General features: G+C 61.0%; 4 protein-coding genes across 4 annotated transcripts in view; 2 read left to right on the top strand and 2 right to left on the bottom strand.

Moving 5' to 3' along the window:
- PTSG_03840 (uncharacterized protein) overlaps positions 1-2,222 on the top strand; it is an 8,631-nt gene extending 6,409 nt beyond the window's left edge. Inside the window, exons 4-8 of the mRNA XM_004995517.1 lie at positions 294-445; positions 736-974; positions 1,271-1,355; positions 1,516-1,547; positions 1,780-2,222. Of these exons, the coding sequence (XP_004995574.1) occupies positions 294-445; positions 736-974; positions 1,271-1,355; positions 1,516-1,547; positions 1,780-1,845 (574 nt within the window). The 3' untranslated portion in view covers positions 1,846-2,222. The remainder of the gene's footprint in view (positions 1-293; positions 446-735; positions 975-1,270; positions 1,356-1,515; positions 1,548-1,779) is intronic.
- A 390-nt stretch (positions 2,223-2,612) lies between these two features.
- Positions 2,613-22,745, bottom strand: PTSG_03839 (uncharacterized protein; the record flags this gene model as incomplete). The annotated part of the gene is made up of 3 exons (XM_004995516.1): positions 14,034-22,745; positions 9,062-14,009; positions 2,613-9,028 (listed from the first exon to the last, which is right to left on the bottom strand). Exons 1-3 carry the CDS (start codon positions 22,695-22,697, stop codon positions 2,613-2,615), a joined length of 20,028 nt encoding a protein of 6,675 aa, XP_004995573.1. The 5' UTR covers positions 22,698-22,745.
- A 1,309-nt stretch (positions 22,746-24,054) lies between these two features.
- Positions 24,055-26,629, bottom strand: PTSG_03838 (uncharacterized protein). Its single transcript, XM_004995515.1, has 5 exons — positions 26,448-26,629; positions 25,731-26,076; positions 25,072-25,444; positions 24,717-24,786; positions 24,055-24,453 (listed from the first exon to the last, which is right to left on the bottom strand). Exons 2-5 carry the CDS (start codon positions 25,968-25,970, stop codon positions 24,399-24,401), a joined length of 738 nt encoding a protein of 245 aa, XP_004995572.1. The 5' UTR covers positions 25,971-26,076; positions 26,448-26,629; the 3' UTR covers positions 24,055-24,398.
- A 103-nt stretch (positions 26,630-26,732) lies between these two features.
- Positions 26,733-27,762, top strand: part of PTSG_03837 (60S ribosomal protein L34) — a 1,897-nt gene continuing 867 nt past the window's right edge. Inside the window, exons 1-3 of the mRNA XM_004995514.1 lie at positions 26,733-26,778; positions 27,317-27,388; positions 27,558-27,675. Coding sequence (XP_004995571.1) covers positions 27,324-27,388; positions 27,558-27,675 — 183 coding nt within the window. The 5' untranslated portion in view covers positions 26,733-26,778; positions 27,317-27,323. The remainder of the gene's footprint in view (positions 26,779-27,316; positions 27,389-27,557; positions 27,676-27,762) is intronic.

The raw sequence follows: 27,762 nt of genomic DNA, 5'->3' as shown, positions 1-27,762 counted from the left end.
CACACACACACACACACACACACACACACACACACACACACACACACACACACACACACACACATACACACACACACACACACACACACACATACACTGTGTGTTTGTGCGCTTTTGTTTTTCTGTGTCTGCGCGCTTTCTGTGCAACTTTTTCATCACGGCTGTACATCCCGTGTGTTGTTTTTCTTGTCTTCCCTTCCTGCCCCCGTTCCCATTATCCTGCTTCAGCCCTTGCCCAACCTCACACCGTGCTCGTGCTGTTGCACTCTCTCGCGCGTGCTGTACGTATCCAGGTATTACACGACATCGCAGTCCCCAGATGCGTTTGCAATCTTCGACAACAACTACCTGCTGCCCAGGATATTTGGCGAGGAGGGCACTGCGATCAAGCTGGCCGTCTCCTACGCCATCGCCACGTCTGTCAAGCTCGAGACGTTTGAAGTCGGTCAGTACAACACTTACACGTGATTGCGTCATGTGTGATGTGATGTGATGTGTGTGTGTGTGATGTGTGAACGGATCTGTGTACACATTGCTCTTTCGTCGCACGTGCGTGTTGTTCTATGCACGTGTACACGTTGTGTGTGGCTGCCTCCTTTAATATCTCTTTGCGCTCCTTCTGGCCGTTCCACTCGCCCCTTCACTCTCCCATTGCTCTGCGTGCTCATGACATCACGCACTCATGCACACACCCGCACAACCCACCTGCACGTCCATCCCCGACCTGTTCCCAAGGCATCGAGAAGACAATTGCGGCCACACAGCACATTCCGCAGGAGCTGGCAACAGAGGGCAAGATGGCGCTGAGCAAACAGGAGATTTCAAAGTACATTGGCGAGCTTTACATCCAGAAATCGTCTGTCAACCTCATCTACGACATTCTCGACACGCCCGACCACTTTTGGGATCAGCAGCATGGTGAATGGGTGTACACAAAGTGCAGAAAGTTCCTCAGCATCGACCAGCGTGTTGATGTAAGTGGTTGCCCCGACACGCGCGTGTGTGTGTGTGTGTTTGGATGAGTGAGTGTGTGTTTGTACCTGCGCACGTGTTCGTTTCAGTGTCCTCTTGTTTCTTGCGCATACACGCTGTTGATGGCATGGCAGTGTGATTTCAATTCCCTTTCAACTCCCTTTCAACTCCCTTTCAACTCCCTTTCAACTCCCTTTCAACTCCCTTTCAACTCCCTTTCAATTCCCTTATGGCTGTTGTCCTCACACTTCATGTCACCACTCGCACCACCACACCGTCCGCTCTCAACATTTTTCAGGTGCTGAACAAGCGCTTGGATGTGCTTGCAGAGTTGCTCGACATTCTTCGCACAGAGAAATCAGAACAGCACAGCACCCGTCTCGGTACGCATTTGATACTGTTGTACTTGTAAATACTCACGCCGTTCTTGTTGTCGTGCACCTTCGTTGATTGATTGCGCTGTCTGTCTCTCTCCGCGCCTCATGTAATGCATTTGTTCGTGTACCTGTGTGCCCGCGTATGTGTTGTTGTTGGCATGTGCAGAATGGATCGTCATTATCCTGATTGTCGTCGAGGTGAGTCTTGCTTGGTAGCGAGCACATGTCATGGACAAAGAGTTTCAACTCCCCCCCCCCACACACACGCGCGCACCTACACACCTATACACACACACACACACACACACACACACACACACACACACACACACACTCACACACACACACACAAACACAAACACACACACACACACACAGTGTGTGTCCTCACACAATCAACCATTGCTTTCCTGTGCTCCCTCTTTTTCAGGTGATTCTCGGCCTTGTGGACATCATGTACAACGCGTTTGCCGATGGCCACGTCGATGTGCTTTAACCGGCCGAACACATACTCGAGAGCGACGGAACAGCGCCACTCGTTTTGACAATACGGCACCACCAACACCAAGCCCCCTCCCCTCTTGCTGCTTGGTTCATGTGTCAAATCCAACACCACACCACCACAACCACGACCACCGCCACTCGACTGGCGCAAGCCACGACGTGTTGTGTTGTTACCTTCCCAGCTTCCACATCCCCACCCATTTCCCACACTGTGCCTTGCTTGCGAGTCACACTGTAGTGGCTGCTGAGGGTGATGGCTCTTCTTTGTTTGTGTTTTGTGGGATACGTGTATTGTTGACGATGAGAACCAAACAAGAAAGTAGTCGACAGTAAAAGGACCAACCACCGCAATGAAGAAAGAATATGGGCTGCTACTGTGAAGAGAAAAAACAACAAAACAAAAGAGAAATGACCAAGCGAGAAGGATGCATGCAGGCAAAAGAAGAAGCAAATTTGGGGCTTGCCGTGACATGCACTCGCATAACACTCACGCTAAGCCATCCCCATGCACAGACTCGAACACCTAAAGACACACACACACACACACACACACACACACACACACACACACACACACACACACACACACACACACACACACACACACGGCAGACGTTTGCCACAAAAACACAAGAAGATACAAGAATAAAACGCTTTCGATGCACACACACTCACTCACTCTCACTCTCTCACACACACACACACACTCACACTCACACTCTCTCTCTCTCACACACACACATGCTCTCGCCGCCGAATCTAAGCAAACTCCGACACGTCAAACGTCTCATCGTAGACGTGGTCGGGCTGGTGTGGGTTGGACGGGTTGGCCATGCCAGAGAGGTTGGCGGAGCGGCGGCGTGAGCGAAGCGGCTTCGACAACATAAACTTGCCCGGCCCAACAGACAGCGTACTCCGAGGATCAGCGCTCGGCTTCTTGTCAGGCACGCGCGCAACCACAAGCTTCACCGTCTCGCAGCCGCTTGCCTCCTCCATCACCAAGTCCGCCTCGGTGCTGGTCAGGTCACGCATCTTGTTCAAGCCAACCGCCAGCACCTCGTCATCCGGCCGCACAATGCCAGCAGCGGGACCTTCCTCATCCACGCGCGAGACAAAGATGCCGGCCTCACCCGTCTCCGTTCCTCCGTAGATGCTGAACCCAACGCCTTCGCCCACCCGCTTGTACACCGTCAGTGGAAGGATGTCTTTCTTCACCTCCTGCTCCTCTTCTTGCGCCGGCGGCAGCGGACGCCGAGACCGCGGCTGCTGCTGCTGCTGCTGCTGCTGTGAGTCGGAGGGGAAGGTGTCCGTGCTCTCATCAGCATCATCATCCTCAGCTTCGCCATCGTTGTCGCCCGTGGTTGCTGCTGTCATTGCAAACGATGTCTCAGCGCTGCCTTCCGCCTCGTCCACCTTCGTCTCCGGTTCGGGCGAGCGCGAGTGTGACGACGACCCCTTCTCCTCCATCATCGTGCTCTCTGTCCACGCCGCGTCCTGCCCATCGTCCGGCACAAACTCAACCTCATCATCATCGAAGAACTGCAAGCCACCTTCGCCGTCCTCCTCCTCACCGTCACCGCCATGTTCACGCTCGCCGCTCGGGCCAGCGCCATCGCCATCGCCGGGTTCGCCCGGTTTCACGTCGAGATACTGCGACACGTGCTCAACAGCACCGCCAGTGTCCGTGCCAGGCTGCTCCGGTTCGGGTCTCACGTCCAGGTATTGCGGCTCATGCACTGGCTCGCCCCACGCTTCCTTGGACGATCGTGCCGACCGCGGTGGCGCCGCCTCCTCTTCTTCTTGTTGTTCTTCGTCGCGTTGTCCTGCACGCGTGTCTTCACGCTCGCCCTCTGGGCCCAGCGCCGCTCGCTCTTGGTCTTGTTCTCCTGCTCCTGCACCCTCCTCCTCGTCGCTGTAAAAGTCCTCGGATGAGCTCTCGTTGGCAGGATCAAACGGGTTTGGCACAAACGACGCGCGGCGGTCTTCGTCACCACCACCCTGACCCTTGTCAGCCATGGCCATGGCCAGGCCAGCACCAAGCATTTCGGTCGCTTCGTCCTCAGAGTCACTCGGAGGTCGCAGGTACGTGGTGGCAGGGGCGCCCGTCTCGCCATACAGACCCGTGCTGCCGCCCTCAACAGGCACCCGCTGCACGCTGTCCGTGTCGTCCACGGGCGGGTTGAGGTACGCGGATGTGGACAGGTGCGGGGGTGTCACCACCTCCTCCACCTTGCCACCGGGCGCGCCGTCGTCGCTCAGCACCACCTCCGTCTCCCTCAGGCCCTCTGCCTGCGATGTCGGTGTTGTTCCAAACGACGTCTCAAACATGTCCTCACCGCCCTCCGCCTCGCCTTGGCCCTGCTCCACGCCAACAGACTCCTGCAGGTCAAGCGAGATGGTTTCCACGTCTTTCCCGTTGGTCATGTCCTCCTCGCGGCTCACAACCTCAGGGAACGACGACACCTGCAGGAAGTTGTCCTCGTCGAGCGCCTGGGACGCAGCCAGTGACCCGCGCTTCTGTTTGCCAACCAGCGTCACGTTGCGCGTGTCGTGCTCGAGGCGATGTGGCTTGTGGTCGCGCACGTCGTACGTCATGGACCGACCAAACATGCCGTGGCCCGACTCCTCGTCGCCTTCCTCCGGCATGCGCCGCCGCCACACGTAGAACAGGCAACAGCAGCAGCACAGCAGCAGCAGCACGACCACCACAATCACGATGATGCCAGCTGCAGATTCAAAGAACGTCTCGGACTTTTGCGGCGGCCCAATCGTAATGGGGACACTGGTGGACGTTGAGCTGGTGGTTATTGGCGGCCTCCTGCTCGTCGTCGTGGTGCTCGTGCTTGTCGTCGTTGTTGCAGTCGTAGTGGTGGTGGTGGTTGTTGTTGTTGTTGTGGTGGTTGTTGTCGTCGTAGTCGTAGTGGTGGTGGTAGTGGTAGTTGTGGTGATGAGAATAGGTGAGCATGGCCCATCGAAGACGCTCGTTTCCACAAGAGGGTTGTACCCAGAGGGGCCAAACCGCACCGTGCTCTGTGCGACACCGCCAGCACCGTGTGTCACGTTCATCACCAGGCTGTTCGGGTATGTGAACGGTGAAACCCGATCTCCTGTCAGCACGAGCGAGCGTGACGGCGATGTGTTGCCAAGCGCATCTGTGGTCGCCTGAATCAGCGTCAGCGTCAGGTTGCCAAGCACCTCACGGGTGGTGAACTCCAGCTCCCACACGCCGCTGTTGGCAGCAGACGGCTGCGCACGCGCCAGGAAGCCGTCGAATGGGCTCGGCTTCAGCTGATCAAGGGATCCTTGCGAGAAGGACAGGTTGGACACAAGAGCGCCCAAGTCCATGCCCAAGCTCTCAAAGTCAACAAACACGTCCGTCTGCTCCGGAGGCGCAGGTCCAGACTTGGTGTACACATCCACGACAAGCCGGTACGTGCATGCGCCCGTGGGGCCCATGGCGGGGCGGCGCGACAGGCGTGGTGTGCTGACAAAGCGAAGCTGTCTGAAGTTGGTGCGCAGCAGGAACAGCGCGTCCAACGTGTCTGGCGTGCCAGAGTTGTCTGCATCCAGCTCCTCCAGCTGCTCTGGCGTCACACTCAACGGCCCGCTCGGGCTGTGCAAGCTGAGCAGGTATGACTGCAGGAACGTCACGTCGTTCAGGTCAAACGCGCAGTCCAGGTTGGTGTCACCACGCACGTACTCTGAGCACATGGCCCGACGCACGCGCGCAGCAGCAGCAACAGCCTCTGGTGGTGCTGATGATGACGATGACGATGCTGTTGCTGCTGCTGCTGCGTGTGTCAGCATCGCGCCGGTACTGCCACTGCTGTCGCTGCGACGGCGACGCGACACGGGCTGCACGCGAATGGGAATGTCTCCAGCCACCATTGGCCGAGGCGTGTCATCGCCAACAGGGTCCTGGTTTGCCGTGGCCAGCGTGTTGATGGTTCCGCTCATCACCGTGATCATGGGGTCAGAAACGGCATCAAGCACGCGCAGCGTCACCAGCGCAATTGTGTCCATGCCGCGGATGCCAGATGCAATGCCGCCAAACGCAATCTCGCCGACGGGGTCGTTGAGTGTCGCGATGAACGTCCCACCAATCCAGTCCGGCCCTCGCTCCACGCGCACAGCCTCCACGACGCTGGCGTTGTACTGCAGCGTCACGTCAACCGCGGCCACGGTGTACGTGCCCGTGTTCACACGCACGGCAAGCGTGAATTCGTCGCCAACCCGGTGCGGGCCACCATCAGCTGGACCTGTGCTGCTTCCAATGTCAATGTCACCCACAGCCGGCAGCAGGTTGGCAGCCATCACGATGCTGCGCGTCACGTTGGGGTTGAGTCTCGACTGCACCACCAGCTCCACGTAGCCTGCACTGTTGCCAAGCAGCGTCACTACACCGGTCGCATTGTCCACGACAAGCGCCGGGCCATTCCTGCCGCCGTTGTTCACCGCAGACAGTGTGAACTGAAGAAGAGGCAAGTTCGTGCGCAGGCGCGGCGTAAGCACATCCGCAGGCAGACGTGTGCCATCATCAAGCAGCACACCCGTGGTCACCTGCCCCTGCGAGCCTCGCTCGCCCTCAAACGTGTCGGGGAACGACACTTCATCAATGTCCCGCACAAACACCGGCGTTTGGCTGATGCCAATCTGCGTCGTGTTGCTGATGGAGCACAGCGTCGCGCGCACGAGCCCGCTGGGCGCCGCCGGATCCTCAACAGTCACCATGCGCGAGCCGGCAACAACCGACACGCTGCTGTTTGCAGCCTCTACCACAGCCGTGTCCGAGACATCAACTTGGCCAACAGGCGACGACACCACGAGAACCACAGACGCAAGCGCCTGCTGGTACACGGACGTGTCTGCAATCGGGTTGAGGGGACTGGCGTCCACATTGGTCGAGCCAGCAAACGCCGGGTAAGGGTGCAGCAACACCGAGAGCTGCTCCGCACGTACAACCGCCACACTCACAGTCTCCGCCAGCGGCAAGTGGGTAAACGACACACGCACGCCAGCAGCACCGGCGGTCGCCGTCGCGTTTGCAACAACCTCAATCGCGCCCGGGAGAGCGTCTGGTGCAAGCGACAGCCTGTCCTCGGCGTCAAGCACCGCGTCATCCACATCCACCACGGTCCGCGGATCGGCTGTTGCGTCAACGCGATGCCCGTCAGCGTACTCAAGCTGCACCACTAGCGATGTCCTCGTCGCCACACCAGCACACGCGGCTGGATCCGAGGCAGGGGTCAGCACGTTCGCTGACACGCCCACAATCACCCGCACAGGCTGCTGCAACGCAACAACAACATCCTGCATCCCAACAGCCAGCGCCTGCGTGCAGTTGGGTGGTGTCCAGGTCACGTTCACCGCAACAACGCCGCTGCCAACAGCCAAAGCAGAGAGAGCAGGCCCGCCACCTGCTGCTGCCGTGCCATCAACCTGCAGCACATCCGTGCTGTTGAAGGCCAGCACGACGCCGCGTGCGCGGTGGTCCAGATCCTCCCGCAGGCCGTCAGCGTACAGCACGCTGGCCTTGAATGCTGCAACATCGCCCTCAAACTCAAGTTGCGCCACCTTGGTCACGTTCACGGCAAAGCCATACGGGGATGCTGTCAGCGCCGTTTCCGCTCCAAGCCCAGTGACCATCTCCACGCCAATGCGTTCAATGCCCACAGGGGTGCTACTGACGTTGACGGCAGCAGTTGCTGCAACGTCGCCGCCAAGGAACAGCACGTCCACAAACGTCGTGCCAGGCGCAGTGCCGACAACATACAGCGTGCCGTCCAGCGTGGTGTTTAGCGTCGCAACGTCGCTGTCACGCACGCGCAGGAATGGCAGCACACGCTGCGTCACATCTACGCCAATGCTCGTCATGTCTGCACGCTCAATCACGGCCGTCACGCGGACACGGCTGCCCTGGTACACGGCTGTGGGGCAATCCGCGGGGGAAGCCACCGCATTCAGCTCAGCGTCATCGAGCACAACTGATAGCTGGTCAGCAATCACCGCCTCAAGCGTGTAGTTGGTGGCCTGCGCCCCCGAACTCGCTGCGCCAAAGGAAACTCGCATCGTCTGGCCCGGCACGCTCTGCGTCGCGTTCAGCACCAGTTGCGTGCAGTCTCCGCTCAGGGTGCCCGCGCTCGCCGGCACAACGGAGCAGGCTGCCGCGTCTGCTGCAGACACTTGGGCGCCAGTCAACACCTGCCCAGATCGGGTCAGCGCATTCAGCTGGACAGGCACAACCGTTGCGCCCAGCCCAAGCGACGCCGTGTTGAACGCACTCGATTGAAGCGTGGCAAATACGCCGACCACCACATCGTCACCAATGTACACAGACCCGCGCGGACCGGACTGCGTGCCGTCACGCGTCTCGTAGTACGCAAATGTTGGGTCGAATGTTCCCCGCAGCGAAAGGCGGTTGCTAAACTCATCTGCAAGCTCCTCCACAACAACGGACATGGAGCCCATGTCTGCCGTGACTGTTTCGTTCACTACAAACTCGATCTTGCATAACAACTGCTCGCCAGTGTCCAGGTTGCTGTCATCCGACACAATCGCGTTGATGGCCGCCGTTGTCGGCGAGAACACGTCAGACACGGCGTTCCAGTACTGCTCATCAACCCGCAGGCGCTCAACCACAAGGCTCTGTGTCACATTCACGGTCAGCGAGAACGCGGCGATGCTGCGGGCGAAGTTGGCGTAAACCTCCGCCTCGTACACCGTGCCCGGATACAGCGTCTGCCGGGGGAGCACAGCCGTCACTGCACGTGACTGCAGCGGTGATGGTCCAGCTGCAACGTCGACGCTCGCAAACACTCGCGCCGACCCAGGGCTGCCACCCGCATACGCAAGCACGTCAATTGTGCCCGGTGCAGCGTCAAGCCAGGTTTGAGGCACGGTCGCAGTCAGGGCGCACGTGCCATCAACCCCAGCCGTGCACTGATCCACCACTTCCTGACCACTCGCGCGATCACGCAGCACGACGACAACGTCTCCATCAACGAAGAACGACGAGCCAGCAGCATCACGGCCCTGAGCAAGCACAGTCAGCGTTGGGTTGTCGGTTTGAAGCACTTGTGGCGTCACAAACACGTCCACGTCGGAAATGGAAGCAGCAGAGAAACGGGGGCTGGTGAACACGGTCGACACGTCTCCAAGCTGGGTCTGACCGCGTGCTGAGAACAGCGACGTAACGGACACATACTGACTCGGGTCATCCGCCGTGGCAAACAGCGATGGCGAAAACGGTGGCAGGAGGGAAAACGTGGGTGGGTGCGAGTAGGTCACAACCGGAATGGGCTCACACACCGGGGGTGATGTGAGTGTTGCATTCTCCACGAGACGGAAGCCAACAGGGCACCCCTTTGCGGCCTGGCACTGCAGGCTGCTGAGGGTGTTGTTGAAGGCCGTGAAGGGGTCGTACCCAGCGCCAGCAACAAACTCAATCGTCGTCTGCGCGTTCACAACAAGGTCAAACCGAAGCGGGCTCGTGAACCGGAACTTGGCAGGGTCCGGGCTGCCCCCGAGAATCGGCGTCGTGCGCGCATTCGCACCAACCCCAGACGGTGACACCGTGCCCTGGATCAGCGACAGCCCAATGTTCTCCAGCGAGATCCCCGTGGCAACACGCACGCCAAAGTACCCCTCGTCACCAAGCGGCGCAGCGCGCCACAGCCCGCCGTTGTACCCGGCACCCTTGTTCAGCCCAGCAACAGCGCTGCCAACAACAACAACGCTGCTCGCAAACGCAGGTGCAAGCGACGCGTCCTCGCTCTCAATGTCAAAGTACAGGAACGTCTGGTTCGTGTTTGCCGGTGAGTCGCCAGCACCAGCGCCGCCAGCAATCAGCCGCAAGCTGATGCTCAGCTCGCACGCGTCCAGAGACTCCCCGACACTCTCCACGCTCAGGTTGGCAAAGAAGTGGTACAGCCCAAAGTTAACCTTCAGCAGGAAGTCCACGTCCTGCGTGTTCACGGCATCGTTCTGGTCCGCGTCCAGGTTGACCAGCTGCGGCTCCGTCACCTGCGCAAGCTGCGCAGTGTCCTCAAGCGCAACCCAGTTCAGGTACATGCGCGCAAAGCTCACGTCCCGCACATCAAACAGGCAGTCACCGTCCGTGTCGCCCGTCTGCCGCACAGGGTCGCATGTCAGGCACGGCTTGGGCGTGCACGAGTCTGCGCGTCGCACCCGCACAGCCTGCTGCTCACGGCGTCGCTCGCTGCGTCGCTCCCGTGCGGCCTGCACCCACTCTCGTCCACTCAGCAGCGCTGCAGTGACGGTAGTGCCGTCAGCGCTGGCTGAGGCAGCGATATCACGCCGACGTCGCCCGGGCCCGCTGCCAGTCAGCACCTCAACAGCGCCAGCAACAAACTCAGTGCCGTCAGGGATAATCGCAGCCCCGTCCGCATCGCTCACCGTCGTCACAAACCCGCCCAGCGACGCAAGCCCATCGCCAAGTACCTCAAACTCAACAACAGCAAGCTCGCGCGTCCCGCTCACAGGATCGCTTGCCCCGCCAAACCGCGCCATCCCAGGCGTGTCCAGGTTCCCCGTAAACGGGCCACCAGGCCATCCGCTGCCCGTCTCAACACCCACGGCACGCAGCAGGCCCGCGTCATACTCAACAGTCACGTCCATCGACGCAAGCTCCCGCGACCCAAGCGCAACACGCACGCTCAGGCTGAACCGCGCCCCAACGCTCACAGCAGGCACAGGGACTCCAGTCGCCGACCCAAGGTCAATGTCCCCAGTCACAGGCGAGAGGTTGCACGCAAACATCCGCGATGCGCTCGCGCCCGTGTCCACTGCACGCGCCGTCAGCGTCACCTGCTCGTACCAATTGCCCTCAAGCTGCACAAGCCCAGACGCCCCGTTCACGCTCGCAGCAAGCACCTCGCTCGTCTCAAACATCAGCACGTTGCTCAGCGCAAGCGTCCCAGACGGAAACAGCGCCCCGCTCGTCCACCGCGTCCCGTCAGACAGCGTTATCCCGCACACCGCCTGCGACCGGCTCACGCCCGCCTGTCCGCTCAGCGTCGACACAAAGCTCAGCCCGTCCACGCTCACCACGCTCAGCGTCTCGTTGCTCAGCCGCATCTCAACGCCGGCGCTCGTCACGTTGCTCTGCCCAGCAAACGTCGACCCAAACACGCCCCGCACAACAACAGAGGCAGGCCCCGTCGCCGTCCCCACCCGCTGCACGCGGTTCGTGCCAACCACCGCCAGCACGTCAGGCCGGCTCAGCTCGTACGCCATCGCTCCAGCAGTCGCAACGCCGTACTGCCGCCCGTCGCTGATCGTAATCACAGCGTCAAACACCGCCCTCTGGTACACCCCAGATCCGGCGATCGGGCTCAGCTCAGTCTCAACAACGCTCCCAGACCCGCTGTACGTCGGGAACGGCCGCGGCGTAATCTCAAGCCCAGTCGCAACAACAACCTCCACGCTCGCGCTTCCCGTCACGTTCACGTGCGTGAAGTTCACCCGCAGCTGTCCCGTGCCCACGTTCCCCGTCGGCACAAGCCGCACAGCGCTCTCCCCACGCACAACTCGGAACACATCAGAAACGTCCGCGCTCACGCCGTCGTACATCGTGCGGCCGTCGGTCGTCATCTCCTGTCGCCGCCCGTCCGCAAACTCAAAGTACACGCGCACGCTCACAGACAACGGCGGGCCCCCCGGAATGCTGGCCGCAGCGTCCTCGGCGTACGTCATGCTTGACGAGCTCAGGTCGACAATCACTCGCTCAGGCAGCGGCAGCACGATGTCAACCTGCCCAAGCCCGGCCCCAATCACAGGCGCCGTGCCGTTGCACCCGCTCTCGTCGTACCACGTCGCCTCAAGCAGCAGGCCCTGGCCCGTCCCAACTGCCTCAATGTCCTCGTCCGCTGCCCGCATCGTCTCGTTCACAATGCGCACAACAACGGGATCCCGGCTCCCAAGCACAAGGCCCATTGCCTCCGTCACGCCAAGCCGCGTGCCATCAGACAGCACAGCCTCCGTGTACACGTCCGCGCGCTCAAACTCCTGCGTCAGCCGCTGCTGCACCATCGCAACAGCCGCCACCTCGTCCCCAAGCTCAACGCTCGACGGCACTCCGCTCAGCAGCACGTCGCCAACAACGTGCGCCTGCAGCCGCTGCACAGAGACCGTCTCATCAGCAACCTGCACAAGCACGCTCACGCCAGCATCAGTCTGCAGCCGCACGCTCGCAGTTCCTGCCGACACGCCCTGCACCTCGAGCCCAGCCACCGTCATCACACCGCTGTCGTTGCTCTCAAGGTACCCAGACACCTGCTCGTCAACCACGGCCTCAAACCGATCCGCGCCGCTCACAAACACACCCCGCGCGCGCACGCGCGAGCTCTGGAAGCGGTCCATGCAGCCCGCAGAGGAATCGCGCCACCCAGCCACGCGGCTCAGCCGGTCATCGTCCACAGTCAGCATCACGCTCTCCGGGTACCACACCCGCACCGCAAACAGCGTCGAGTGCCCGCTCGTGCCGTGGCTCACGCTCACGTTCACCTGCGCAGAGCCCATGTCCGTGCTGCTGCTCAGCTCCAGCCGCGCGCACCCGCCGCCAACGGCAACGGCGCCCGGCTCGTCGCTCACGCACGTCAGCCCGCTCGTCAGCGCCGGGCACCCGCCGCTCGACTTGAGCACCGCGCACACGCTCACCACGCTCGTGATCCCAACGCCGTTCAGCGGCACCGTGTTCACAAGGCTGCCCTGTCCGGCCCACGCAAACACCCCCATCACGCTGTCCTCGACAATGTACACAGCGCCAGCACCGCGCCGCGTGCCATCGCGGTCAACCGTCGTCGCCGCCGTCGGCGTCAGCAGCGGCTGCTGGCCCTTGCTGTCAAACAGCGACAGCACCGTCACAAGCACCATGCTCGCCTGGCTCAGCGGCGCGTCCCCAGTCACCCGCAGGTTCACCGTGCACAGCGCCTCCGCTCCCGGCGACGGGCCCGTCGGCCGCGACAGCGTGTCTGCCGGCCCGCCGTTGATCGACGCCGCCGTCTTGTCGTCATCAATCAGCACAGACGCCGTCCACACGTCCTCGTCATACACAATCGACTCAATCTCAACCTCCCCAGCCGTCGTGTCAATGCGCAGCTGCCACGTGTTGATGTAGTACTCTGCGTTTGCTTGCACGGGCACCGTGAACCGGTCGCCCCGGTACAGGTCGCGGTGCGGCACAACAGCAACAACGTCGCGCGACACCGTCACCTCCGGCGCCGGCCGCAGCGTCACCGTGCCTGCATCCACCGTGCTCCCGCTCCCGCGGATCCCGTACGCAAGCGACACCGTGCGGTCACCGTCCTGCCCCACAACCCCAAACCACGACAGCGGCACGCTCAGGTCAATCGTGCACTGCCCCGTCGTTGCTGTGGCGCATGACGCCGTCACAGCCGTCCCGCTGAACCCGACAGGCGTCGCCTCAAGGTCAACCCGCGCGCTCTCCGTGTGCGCGTCAAACCGCCTGTCCCGCACCTGCACGCGGCAGTGCACCGTGCGGTCGTCGTACCACACCACGCGGTCTGCGATCACCCCGGACACCGTCACCGCTGGCAGACGGTCCTGCATGTACGTGGCGCTGGCCGTTGTGTCTGCCAGCTGCACCCGCACTGTGCCTGACTGGCCCGTGCTGCCGTCCCAGAACTCGCCGATGGCGCGCTGGCTCACCTGGTTTGATACCGCGTATGTGTTGTTCAGGTAGAACCCCAGCCCAAGCGTGGGCAGGAACTCAACCGGCGGCAGCGCACCTGGCACGACCTTGACACAGACTCTGTCCGAGGTCGGCGTTGGAGGCGCGACCTCAATCTCGTCCGCCTGGCAGTTTCGGATCTCCTTGCAGATGCGGTTCAGGCCGTTTTCGCAATCGCGGTCCTGGTATTCGTCGTCCTCGCACACCCTGCATGCAGAGCACGTGGTGTTCTTGAACATGGTGCACGGGGAGGAGATGTATGTTTCTGTCGGGCAGGTTCCGCAACGCGCACATTTGGTGTTGGCGTCCTCTGTGCAGTTTCTCTCAATGAAAAAGCCTGGGTCGCACGTATCGCAGTCGTCGCAAATGGTATCCATGGTGTCCTGACACGGCACAAGGATGTACTGTCCGGAACCACAAGGGCTGCAGTTGTCGCAGAACCTGTTCTGAGTAGGCGTGCATGGCGTCACCTCATATTGCCCCATCAGGCACACTGAGCAGTTGGCGCACTCGCGGTTGGAAAAGGCACCGCACGGGGTTGTCTCGTACTGCTCGTCGCCGCAGATGTCGCAGAGCTCGCATTCGCGGTTCTGCGTGAGCAGGCACGGGCTGACTTCGTATTCTGTGGTTGCATTGCACACGCGGCAGTCCTCGCAGTCCGTGTTGAAGTAGGTTGTGCACGGATGCTGGATGTACTGCCCTGGGTCGCACGTGTCACAGTCCATGCACATGGTGGGTGCAAACTCTGTGCAGTTTGCGCTGACATATTCATCAGGGTTGCAGGCGCCACAATCACCGCAAACGGTAGGGGTGGTGTCCGTGCACTCTGCCACGATGTATTGCGACGAAGTGCAGTTGCCACAAGGAAGACAAAGCGTGTTGGAGTGTGGTGTGCAGGCTTGGGCCTGGTATGTGTCACCGATGCACACGTCACAGGCTGCGCATTCCCTGTTGGTGTCCATGGTACACTCCACAGTCTCGTACTCCGTGGCATTGCACACGCGGCATGCTGCGCACGTGGCTGCGGAGGTTGGCGTGGCTGGCACGACAACGTACTCGTCCATATCGCAAGGAAAGGAGCGGTGGCAGTTCTCTGACCCGAGCATGTTGTCGAACGTGTCGAGCGGATCATAGCCGCCCGAGAGGCGGATTGGAACACTGGTCTGGGGGTTGACGTTCAAGGTGAAGGACACGGTGCCCGTGTAGAGGAAGGGTGGGTCAACGCTGCCGCCGAGGATGCGGGTGGTGCGAGCGTTGCTGCCTTGGTCTGTCGCGTCTGTGGTGGCGATGAGAAGGGACACACCAATGTTGTCAAATGCAGACGGCACAGACGCCTCAATGAGGAAGGTGCCGTTGCCCACGAATTCAGCGCGAAGGAGAGCGCCGTTGAGGCCGGGCCCCTTGTTTCTGGTTTCCAGCTGCCCCTGCAGCAGGATGGTGTTGTTCACAAAGCCAGCAAACGCTGTGTTGGCAGACTCCAGGTCGAAGAAGACGAACGTGTTGTTGCCGTTGGCTGGGACGTCGCCGCCCTCAAACACGCGCGTCTGCAAGGTGACGTGGCACCCAGTGTTGTTGGAGACGGGCGTGATGGAGATGTTGTTGAAGAAGCGGTAGTTGCGGAAGTCAACGCTTGCAAGGTAGAACACGTCGTCTGGGTTGCGGTCGTTGTTGTGGTCAATGTCCAGGGCGTCGAGCTGCTCCTGCGTGAAGTCGCTGCCGTATGTGGGGTCGAAGATGAGGCGGGTGAGGTACTGCTGTGCAAACGAGGCATCGGCCAGGCTGAACACACCGTCCGCGTTGGCGTCGCCAAGTGGGTTGGTGCGTGTGCGGCGGCGAAGGCGGGTGAGCGTGGGTGCGGCGTCGATGATGGCTGCCGACATGCCGGCGCCATCTTCCGACCTGCGCCTGCGCGCCTGGCCCACGATCACTTCCAGGTCGGCCGCAACAGAGGGCACGCCGCGGAACGGACCAACGGGGTCGTTGTTGTCGTCGGAGAGCTCCACCACCTCACCCAGCAGCGGCACGCGCATGTCACGCGCCGCCTCCAGCACTCGCAGCGTGACGACTGCAATCTCGGCAGCCGACCCGGTGAAGGGTGTGGCAACGCCGCCCACATCCACAATGCCGGGTGGGTCGTTTGCAGTGAAGAGGAACGCACCACCAGGCCAATCTGCACCAGCCACAGCGCTGACAAAGTCGAGGTGGGCTGGGTCGTACTGCAGCGAGAGCTTGATGGCCTGCACAGATGCACTGCCAGTGTTGATTCGGACAGGGATGGCGACGGTTGCGCCGGGGACGGTGGGCGGCAAAGGCACGCCCTGTGTCTCGCCGGCGTCCATGTCGCCAAACTCCGGATTCAAGTTGCACGTGAAGGGCCTGCTCACGGCGAGTGTGGCGTTGTGCGCAGCAGCGATGGTCAGCGTTGCTTCCTCGGGGAGGTTGTCGTGCAGGAGCACGCGGCCGCCCTCCGACACGGAGGCAGCGATGGTGTCGAGGGAAAACGTGGCAAAGGCGGCGGAGAAGCGGAACATGTTGTTGTTCGGGAAGAGGAAGGACGCGGGCAGCTGCCGATCGTCGGAGAGGCGCACACCGAAGCGCACCTGGGTGGACCCCACGCCACGCATCCCAACAAGGAAATACGGCACGTCCACGTTGATAAACTCTGCAATGAGCACAGGCGTGCTCGACACAAGCACGCGCACCTTGCTGGCAGCAATGTCCTGGAAGGAGGCCGCAATGTCTGCGGTTGTTGCCGCTGTCGGTGAAATGCGCCCCGCGGGCGACACGGTGATGTTCGTGGCCGGCTCTGTGGTTGAGTTTGGTGCAAGTGCGCTGTAGCGGATGGCGGGCGCCGTGGTCACGTCGAAGGTGGGCCCGTTCAGCAGGGACAGCCTCGCTGTGAGCTGCGCCTGCTGGAACGTGCCCGTCCCGCCAATGAGGCTCAGCGTCGTCGCAGACAGCGCACTGGAACCAGGGTATGCCGGGTAGGGCGCCGTGGTGAGGGTGAGCGTGTCCGCGAGCGCAACGTCGATGCTGGCCGTCTGCGTGATGGACAGGTGCTGGAACGAGACGAGCAGCTGGAAGGTGCCAGAGCGGTTGGTGGCTGCCACGGCAAACCGGCTGCTGCCGGGGCCACGTGTGACAGTCAGGGCACTTGGATCCTGCGCAACAACGACGAGGCGGTCATCCAGGGAGAGGTCCTGCGTGCTATCATCCACGTACTCCACGACAACGGTCACGGTGGCCTGCGTGGCAATGCCAACGCCGGGAAGACTGGCGGCGTCGCCAACAGGGGTGATGCGGTTCACGGAGAGTGTGACAGCCACATCCCGTGGCGCGGGCAGGGTGACGTTGACGCTGGCTGTCGTGGCGAGGGAGAACACACGGTCACATGTTGCTGGGCTGGTCCAGTTGACGTACAGCACGGGGCCCACGCCGGTGCCCAGGGCCTGCACGGTGGATGCCTGCGAAGGCCCGCCAACCACGCCAAGCACCAGCGGGTTCAGGGTGCGTAGCTCAAAGTCTTGGGGTGAGAGCGTGTAGAGCGCGTCATCGGACAGGTGCAGGTCCACGCGCACGTGCGCCTGCTGGAACTCGCTGGTGAGCGTGTTCTGGATGGCAGCAACGGCGGTGCTGGTGTCCAAGGGGTCAAACGCACCAGAGCGCGCCTGAAGCGCAATCGACTCCACAACAGTGACGTCCAGACGGGCCGGCACCACGCTGTCATCGCTGACCTGCACGGGCGCAGCACCAAGGCGCACGCCAGCAGCAGAGAGCACGTGGATAAACGTGAAGCCCGTGTTCTGGCCCACAACGTTGCCCCGATCAAAGGCAACGACGCGTGTGTCTGTGGCCGTGAGGCGGGGTGCAGCGCGCGTGCTCACGTCAACGTCCAGCAGGAGCGCAGAGGCGTCGGTGAAGTTGGCCAGCACGGTCACCTCGGCGTGCTGGTACACGGGACCGAGGCAGTCTGGGTTGCTGTCAGGCGCCCATCCGTCCACCCTGTTGAGGACCGGGTCTGCGACCTCAATGCGCGGCTGGCCATCGAGCTGCCACACCGTGACCGTGGGCATGTCGCGCAGGAGCAGGCCGCGCTCCGACAGGGCGACGAAGATGGACGCTGGGCCGGCAAGCGTTTCGGTGCCGTCCAGGCGCACGGCGCTGCAGTCCACGGCCACGCGGACGCGGCCCGTGTTGGCGGACACGCAGGTGAGCCCACCAGACGTGACGGCGGTGAGGGCACCGTTGGCGGTGACGCGGTACACGGTCATGGCGCTGGTCACGGCAGCGTTGCTCACGGTGGCAAAGTTGAGCAGCTCTGCATTGGGGACCGCGGCGATGATGCCCGTGGGCACATTTGGCGTGACAAAGAGGTGTGCCGCGCCGACATGGAGGCCGCGGCGGTCAGCGGCTTGGGCAACAACGGGGGTGGTGGTGTCTCGCGGGCGAATCTTCTCCCCCTTGACGTTGCTGAGGAAGTTGATGGTGGTGGTCAGCTGCAGCGTGCTTCCCTCCAGCGCAGAGTTGTCAATGCGCAGCGACACGCGACACAGCTCCTCGTCCGCAAAGACCATGTCCGAGGGGCGCTCATCGGGGTTGGCCGGGTTGGCCACGATGGTGGCGCGGGAGGTGCCCTGTGTCTCCACGGTCGCGGCCCACGTCGCGCCATCGTAGGTGACGCCCTCAATGCGCAGGCCGGGCGGGGCATCGAAGGTCAGCTGGAAGGAGCGCACGGCATAGTCGCCCGCATCGCCGCGCACAACCGCCGTCAGCGTGGAGCCCACAAACAGGTTGTTGTTGGGAATGCCAACGACGACGTCACGGTCGTACGAGTAGGTGATGATGGGCTGGACCATGAGCACACCGATGCTCTGGAACACGGGCGCAGGCCCAGCCAAGGCAGCCTCCACGGTGGCGTTGCCGCCCACGGTGAACCATGCTGAAGGGAGCGTCGTGCGCAGCCGACAGCGGGCAGTGGTCGTGCAGGTGGTCTCCACGGTTGTCGGGTCTGCGCCTGCCAGCTGAGGGCCCGGAAGCACGCGCAAGATGACCTGTGCCGAGGCCGTGAGGGCGTTGCCCGCGGCGTCGTACACCTGTGCACGCGCATCCACGCGTGGGTCGTCCGGCCACACGTCGCCCGTGCCAGCAAGCACGATGCGGACACTGGCCGCGGGCTGTGGTGTGTGGCGTGTGCTCACGCTTGCGGTGACGGGGCCAAGCCCAACTGTCAGGCTGCCTGCGGCGTTTGGGGCGGAGGCAACGGGAGCACCGTACTCGATGGTGGTTGCGTTGTCCTCCGTGCGACCAAGCAGGCCAAACGTGAGCAGGTTGATGGCCTCTGTCACGCGGATGAGTGGTGGCACGTACGCGGCGATGGTGCCGCATTGGCGGTCGCTGGTGTTGGTCGGCGGTACGCGCTCGTACTGGTTGACGGTACAGTTTGTGATGTACTCACAAATGCGGTTGGACGTGGCGGTGGGTGCCTGCTGCTGGTACTGCAGCTCGTTGCACTCGCGAACGCGCCGACACACGCGGTCTGTGGTGTTGGTGGGCGGCCGCAGCTCAAACTCGCCCGGCCCGCAAACAGTCTCGATGTCCAGCACGAGCGGGGCATCAATGGCGCCGAGCACGGTCTCAGCCGCAAAGGCAAGCGGCAGCGCCGTCTGTACGGTGGTCGAGCTGTTTGCGTCAAACACCTGCAGCATGATGGTATCCGAGGTGGACGGCAGGTTGCTTGCGCACGCCAGCTGGAACCATGGCTCGCCTGTTGGCCCGATGGACAGGTCTGCGGCGTTGATGACGCCATCTGCGTCCACGCACGCAAGCCGGCTTCCCAGCTGCTGCACGTAACTGAGGTCGCTCTTGTAGCGCACTGTGGCATGCACGATCATTGCATAGCGCAGGCCAGGGCGCGGTGTCCACATGGACGCCTCGCGGCGATGGCGACGATGGTGCTGCTGCATGTGCTGCTGATGCTGCTGATGCGAATCAGCAAACTGCGCAAACAGGGGTGCTCTTGAGCCAGCAACGGACGACCCCAGCAGCTGCATGGCGGCGTGCTCGCCGTCACCACGCGCAGGCTGCGTCAGAGCCTCTTCTGGTGTCTCCGAGGCGACGCGGCAGTGTACGGGGCGGTAGGCGGCGCCTGATCCGTGGAGCAGATCGATTGAGGTGGCTGGAATGCACTCCAACACACCATCGCCGCCATCGCCTGCAGTGGAGACGGTGGGCGATGCCGTGTGTGGGCGCTGCACCTCAAACCGGAACTCACAGCCGTGGCGGGCATGTGTCTCGAAACGAGACTGCGCTATCATGGGAATCTGAAATGTGGGTCCAGCAGGCCCATCCGCAAGCAGGGCAACAGCAACACGCACAGCGCCGCACACGACAGCCAGCTGCGTCCCATCATCTGTCACGGGCCCAAACTCGTCCAGCACCTGTACGTATGTCGTCGCGAGCACAGTGTCTGGGGAAAGTTGGATGCTGGACAGGGCATCGATTGCCGTTGATGTGAAGTCATCCGCCCCAAACGTGTGTTGTTGTTGTTGTTGTTGTTGTTGTTGTTGTTGTTGTTGTTGTTGTTGTTGTTGTTGTTGTTGTTGTTGTTGCTGTTGGTGCTGCGAGGGAGGGGTGTTGCCGGTGGCTGATGCGGGCGCAGACACGGAGAGCGGGATTGGACGGAATGCATGTCCGTGCGTGATTGCTGACCCGTCTGCGTCGCTGGGTAGCGAAAGCGTGTCCTCCACAGCGAGCACGCGCTGGGTGTCCGCATCCAGCACTGCAAACTGTAGCAGCAGCTGCTGTTGCTGCTGTTGTTGCAGCTGCTGCGATGCTGATGCTGCTGGTGCTGGTGCTGCTGTGGAAGGGGCTGGCACGACCGCCGTGATCATGAACATGGGGCCGGCGGGCCCATCCGCAACGTAGGTTGCGTTGATGAAGGTCGCGGATGACGCTGACGTCATCAAAGGGTCGAGCAGCCACACGGAGAGGGCGGAGCCATGCGCGCTGATGAGGTTCCCATCCTCAAACACTTGCGCAAAGATGGTGACGGTGGTGGTTGCACGTCGATGATCGGCAGCAGCGTGCACGCGGCCTTGCTGCTGTGGGTGTTTCTTCGAGCTCACCAGCCACGCGTCAGAGCCCGTGCTCAGCACAGCTGGCTGCTGCTGTCGCTGGTGCTGCTGTTGTGACGACTGTGGTAGGGTGTGCAGGGACTGGCTTGTCCACGCAGCTGCATCACCAATGTCAAACTCGCCCAGAGCACCAGCAGCCGAGCTGCCATAGCCCAGGTCGCGGCGGCGGCGGCGGCGATCATCGCTGGTGTCGCTGGAGTTGGAAGCTAGGACAAGGGTGGCTGGTTGCTGTGCAAAGAGGACGTAGCCAACGCCTGGGATGAGGTGGTTGCTGAGATCTGTCGACGTGTACCAGGTACCGTTGAAGAAGGTTGCCGCGCCTCCGTTCTCCGGCTGGCTGAGAATGGCGGTGTTGTCAACGAGACCGGGAAAGTTGGCAAAGGCGGTCTGGATTGGCGTTTGCTGTGGCAGCGTGATGCCAATCCTGTTTGGACCGACACTCAGGCTCAGGCCTGGGTCTGGTGACACGGGCACGCCGAGGACGCACCACTCGCTGGTGTTGGTGGCGGCGGTGCTGAGATCAAATCGGCGAGCGTACACGGAAGGGAAGGCGTCGAGGTTCTCCCACGTGCCGGAAGCGTTGAGGGTGGCCGTGACGGCCCCTTCGCTGCTGATGAGCATGTCGCCAGCAACAGCAGCCCCCAACGACGCCAGAAACTGGGCGGAGATGGTGTTGCTGTCTTCGGGGAGCACGTGCAGGCTGAGCCAGTTGTAGTTTGGCGTGATGGGAAGGCACTGCTGCACGAGGTCTGTGCATTCGCGGTTGCTGGTTGGTGTCGGTGGCTGCAGCTCGTACTCCTCTGGGCCACACACGCGCAGGGGCCGACACACGCGGTTCTGGTTGTCAGCGCATGGCGACTCCTCAAACTGCGTGGCGTTGCAAACGCGGCAGGGAACACAGGAGCCGGCGAGCAGGTAAAACTCGTCCGGGCAGAGCACTGGCGTTGGCGTTGGCGTCGGCGTAGACACAAGCGCTGACGACGTGGGCGTTGGTGTCGGGGACGGCGCAACAACCGTTGTGGTTGGTGTTGCAATCAACGTCGACGGTGCCGCAATGGAGGTGGAGATGGATGGCGAGGGTGCCAGCGTGGCGGAAGCCGACGGCGAAGGCGTAGGTACGAAGGAGAAGCTGGACGCTGCCGGCGTTGGTGTTGGAGACACGGTTGCGGACAAGAGCGAAGATGGCAAGGGCACCACCGTGCTGGAGCTCGACGGCGCCAACAGCGTGCTGGAAGGCACCGGCGTTGGCAGGGGCGTGCTGCTGTCTCCAACCTGGCGCCTCATTCGCTGTTGCGAGTGTTCTTCCAGTGCTTGCAGCCATTCGCGCGAGTTGCTCTGAGCACCGCCCTGAAAAGCAGCGCCGCCAACATAGGCTTCTCCAGCATGGCGACGCGTGTCGCCCAGGTGCATGCTGCTCGACAGTTGTTGCTGTTGCTGTTGCTGTTGCTGCTGCTGCTGCTGCTGCTGCTGTTGCTGCTGCTGCGGTGGTGGTGGGCTGGCGACAGGCGATGGCCTGGGCCCGCTGCTGGCGGCCAGCGCCATGCATAGGCGGTCGCTTGTCGGTGTGGGTGGAGACAGCTCAATCTCCGTCCAGCCGCAGGTGGACACGTGCGCACATGTTCTGTCTGATGACGCCGTGGGCTGAGCAAGCTGATACTCCGTGCCCGGCGCACACGTTGTGACGGGTGCGCATGCTTGCAAATCGATGCTCCAAAACTGCCCAGGCGAACACGGCGCTTGCGTGTCCTTCTTAAGAATTGGGCTTTGGGCAAGCACATGGTGTTGCTGCGCCGCCGCGGCAGCAGCAGCAGCAGCAGGAACCTGCATCAAAGCCGCTGGCCCTGTCGCCAGAAACAGCAGGAGCAGGGCCACGATGGCAGGGCCAAGACTCGAGCGCCCGAAGCGTGGTCGCTGGTGCTTGTGTTGTGGTTGCTGTTGCTGGTCATGCTTGTGATGTTGCTGCTGCTGTTGTTGTTGTGTTCGTGCTTGTGGAGATGCCATGTGTGGTGGACATAGTGCGTGGTGATGAGGTTCAACGCGTTGTTGCACGTGTTGTAGTTGCATGTGTTGCAGCTGCGGGTGTTGTGTTTGTGTTTGTGAATGAACGTCTGTTGTAACAGCGTGATGCACCCGATGCATTGCAGGCAAGCATGCATGGCTGCATGCACGGCCGTGCATGTGACGAGGGGCCGCTGCCTTTTCTGTTCGTTGCGCGGCCCCTGGCCTGCTCGGGGGATGGGGGTGCCTTGAGCTGTCGCGGCGCGTCATCGTCTTGAACCAACGCGCTCGCGGAGTCAAGGCCAGACGAACAGACGGCAGCAAGGCTGGCTTGCTTGCTTGCGAGCGGGCGGGCGTGCTGTCAACAGCTCGCTGCGCTATCGGCTGTGCTGTTGTCGTCCTGTGTGTCTGTGGTTGTGGTGGATTGCGGCAAATGGAGAGCCCAGGATCCGCTCAAGGAGGGATGAAGGTGGGAAGATCGTGTGCTGCTCAAAGTGTGTGTGTGTGTATGTGTGTGTATGTGTGTGTATGTGGTTGGGAATGCTGCTGTGTTAGCACAGAGAGAGAGAGTGTGTGTGTGTGTGTGTGTGCGCGTGTGTGTGGTTGGAGTCCTGCTGTGTCAGCAAAGAGAGACGGAAAGCACACACGAAGACACGAAACGGCACGCGGTTTGTCGGGAGTGCAAGGCGATTTTGTCACCTGCGCTGTCCGTGCGCCTGCCGTCTTGGGTTGGCAGAGATCGTTTACACTTGGTGCCTTGGCTGATACTATCCTCTTGTACGTCCCTAGCTGAGTCTTCTCCTGCTTGCTCGCTCGCTCGCTTGCTTGCTCGCTTGGTGGCAACAATCAATGGGCTGTGGTGGCTGGGTTGCTTTGTGGATGAAGACCAGCCTGCGCGGAAGGCGAAGCGCGGAAGAGAAGCAGAACAAGGGTGATTGGGGCGTGGTGGTGGCTGATGTGCGAGGGAGCGCGGTCTTTGTTGCAGTGCGGGCTCTGCTGCTTTTTTGCTTGCACGCATTCGCGGCCGCTGGCCCAGTTTCAATGTAAGAAAGTCTGCCTTAACTTCTAACAACTTTCGTGTCGGTTACTTTTGTTATTTTTTCGTATTCTGCGTAGCCGCAAGCTTCGTCACAGCAGGGCTTCTGATGGCGTCCGTAAGGGGGGATGAGAGCGCGAGCAAGCACCAGAGCATCAGGAGGCAGAATCGACTGCGTTCACGCTGTGTCACGAGGCTTGCTTGTGTGTTCTCTTGTGTGCTTGTGTGTTCCCTTACGCGCCCCACTGCGCATGGCATTCCCTTGGTTTCTCTACTTTATTTTTTCTCATCGTTTGTTTGTTAATCACGCACACGCACACGCACACGCACACGCACACGCACACGCACACGCACGGGCCGTCGCTATCACAGGCAAACTCCAAAGCCGACGCACTGAAATACCCGGCACAAACGAAACGGCTTTGGCGTTGTCGCCACCGACATCACCACCACCACCACCACCACCACCATCATCATCATCATCATCATCTACAGCAATCCAAAACGAGATGGCAAGGCACAAGGAGAAGGAGCAAAAGAGGCATGGGCAGGGAGACAAAAAGAGGGACAAGGGGGCAGGTCCACTCAAACAAAGCCCGTGGTGAGGGAGGGAACTCAAAAGGTCGGGGGAACGAAGAAGCACCACACGATGATCACCATGCTGTCAATTACACCTTGACCGTGTATTGCACCTTACGTGGTCCACGGCGTGCTGCACCACCCCTGATTCAACAACCATCGAACATGGCATCAGCAAAACACTTGATGGTGGTGGTGGTGGTGGTGGTGATGGTTGTTGGCTGCTGTTGGTTGTTGGTTGTTGGCTGTTGTTGTTGTTGTTGTTGTTGTTGTTGTTGTTGTTGTTGTTGTTGTTGTTGTTGCTGTTGTTGTGGTGGTGGTGGTGCTGCTGTTGGTTGTTGGCTGTTGTTGTTGCTGTTGTTGGTGAAATGGAAGGTGCAAGACAGGACAAACACCATGCAACTGACTTTGATTTGGTGGGCGCGACTGCCGTTGCTGTGGGCGCGGCCTCCTCAACCTGCAAATACATGGGCCGGCCTGTGCAAAGAAACGCAAGCACAACCAAGGTACCCTGTGCGTGAGCACACGCGACATTCTGATAATAATGCTGACTGCAACAGAGCACGTGGATCCGTCGACGAACGCGATTGGACAAATAAGGCAGACCACGCTGTGCAACACACCATTGCCGAACCAACACACACACACACACATGCACAACACAAACAAACACACACACACACACACAAACACAACACAAACACACACACACATACACACACGCACACACCCCTCCCCCATCCAAACACACACACATCGTACCATCGAGCTTGACTTTGTTGTATGTGGTCTGTGCCTTGACGGCATCAACCCGGCGCGAGAACACAACCTCGGCCACGCCAACCTCAGGCATATCCACACGCTTGAGCGGGCCGCACTCCTGAAACAGCTCGCGCATGTCCTCCTTGGTCACAGAGGACTCAAGGTTGGTCACAAGCAGCTTTGTGCCTGTGGTGAGCCCGTTTGATCCCAGCTTCTTGGCAAGGGTGCCGGTGGTGCTGATGTTTGCTGCAGGCAGGAGCATCTCCCGCAGATCGCTGCTGTGTGCGGCGCCGCGTGCAACGCGAGGGGCTGGCTGTGTGCGGCCGCCCTGGAACAGGTCGTGCTGCCACTTGTCTGGCATCGTCCGGGCACCCTGCACAGCACAAAGGTGGTGCAGGGAACAGGACGTGAAAGAGGATGGGGTGGGGTTGAGTCAATGATAACGACGCAAGACACAGAGATTGTGTGTGTGGGGGGGGGGGGGCGAAGGTGGACAAACACGAAAAGCGGAGGAATGAGCAGAACACTGCGTTTCAATCCAAGCAACGCACAGGAACGAGCACACACACACACACACACACAACACAACACAACATGCACACAACACAGCACAACACAACACAACACAACACGCACACAACACAACACAACACACATACCGGTGAGCGTGGTGTGCCTCTGCGGGGTCGGCCAGCGCCTCGGATGGAAACGGGCCGCTGTGTGCCAACAATAGGTGTGACACGAGGAACAGCAGCGCCACGGCCAGCGCCACGACCGCCACGGCCACGACCGCGACCGCGGCCACGAGCACCGCGTCCACGGGTGCTGGTTGTGCGGGTGGCCTTGCGCTGTGCGCTCTCCTGCTTGATCAGGTCATCCAAAGACTTGCCGACATCCATGGCTGGTTGGTTGGTGGGTTGGTTGGCTGGTTGGTTGGTGTTCTCTGGTGCTACGATTTACGCGAAAGCAAAGGCAACGGTGTGCAGCAACGGTGTCCTTGTTGCCCTGTGTGCGTGCGTGTAGTGGTAGTTGGTGTTGCGTGTGTGTGCGTGTGTGTGTCTGTACGTGTGAGGACGTTCGCTGCCGGTGCACGTGGGAGCAAGCGGAGAAACAGCCGGAAGCAGCAGCGCAGGGGCTGTTGCCAGCCCCAGGCGATGGCTGATGCCGTTACAATTGAGGCTGCCAGCAACCGCGTGTCTGCGATGCGTGTTTCATATGGCTGGCCATCGTCCCAAAGCCCAAGAACACCAGCAGCACCAGCAACACCAGCGACGCATGGTGCACTCTCCAACAACGCACACGCGTTCGCCAGCAGCAGCACCCTCCACCTCCCTCCCCCCTCTCGCACACACACACACACAGACACAGACACGCACCGAAGGGGGTGGTCGTTCGTCGTAGTGGTCGCGGTCGGTGTGTGTGTGTGTGTGTGTGTGTGTGTCGTCGTTGTCGTAGCAGTGGCGTCGCTGTTTGTGTGTGTGTGCTTGGCTGCCCGCACCCAGATGCGCCAAAGCGTTCAATTGAGCAGGAGAGCCAAATCCGTCAACATCATCATTTGGAGGTTCTCGTTTATGTCAAGCACAAAGAATCGGCCTTTTCGCAATTTTCTCTCGCTGATTTGTGCGGTTTGGCCACGAGAAATTATCCGCTGCCTTTTTCCTCGTGTGTGCCTCAACCCTGCCATCCGCCACCACACCACCAACAAACGTGAGTGCCTTGCCTGATGTGCGTGGCGGCTGTGCCGCATGCGTGCTGGATGCTGATGCGAGTGAGGCCAAGGCACCGTGGAAGAGAGGATGCGTGGGGGACAGGAAAGTGGGGTTGGTGGGAAGCAGGGTCGACAAACGGGGCACCACGCGAACGCACAGCTCAAAGACGACAACAGCAGCGGTGGTTTGATTGATCCATGAGCGGTCCACGCGGTGCCATGTGTGTGTGTGTGTGTGGCGATGCTGCACACTTCAAGACACATGTGCACAAGTGTACATGGGATCATGAGCGGGTGGCTGATGCAGGAAACGGCAGCAGCTTCGGGGATTGGTGCATTGCTATATCCATGCCCCTGCATGTGCATGTGTTTTGATGTTTGTGGGGTTGTTAGCTGTTGTGCCACTTCTTGGCAGAGGTGATTTTTTGATTGGTTGCCCCTCTGGCGTCGTCTCACCCACCTTCTCACGCACGCACGCACGCACGACTGCTGTTTGCTGTCTGTTGCTTCCGTGTGTTCTGCTCTTTCTTGTTGTAGCGCCACCATGGTGCAGCGTCTCACATACCGTCGCCGTCACTCCTACAACACCAAGAGCAACCGCACGCGGGTGTAAGTGCCATTGCCTGCGTGCGTGCTCGTGTGCGCACATGTGTGAAAGTGTGTGCTCATAGATGTTGTGCCTGTGCCTGCTACGTGCGTGCTGTCATCATGTGCTGACAACTCTCTCTGTCTCTCGCTGCTGCCGCCGCCGCTGTTTGTTGTGTCGTTGCTTGCGCAGTGTGAAGACCCCCGGTGGTCGCCTGGTGTTCCAGTACCGCAAGAAGCAGGGTTCCATCCCCAAGTGCGGTGACTGCCACTCCACCCTCAGCGGCATTCGCGCCATGCGCCCCTACCAGGTGAGCTTGCTTGAAGGCGGGGAGAAACATGGGGCGACGCAGAGGGAGGGAGCGGGAAGCGAGGACAAGGAGTGGGTGGTGATGCCG

The sequence above is a fragment of the Salpingoeca rosetta genome (genome assembly GCF_000188695.1).
Source record: "Salpingoeca rosetta unplaced genomic scaffold supercont1.8, whole genome shotgun sequence".
Lineage (NCBI taxonomy): Eukaryota > Choanoflagellata > Craspedida > Salpingoecidae > Salpingoeca > Salpingoeca rosetta.
Note: the sequence above shows the minus strand (reverse complement) of the source record. Positions and strands in the feature narration are given on the sequence as shown.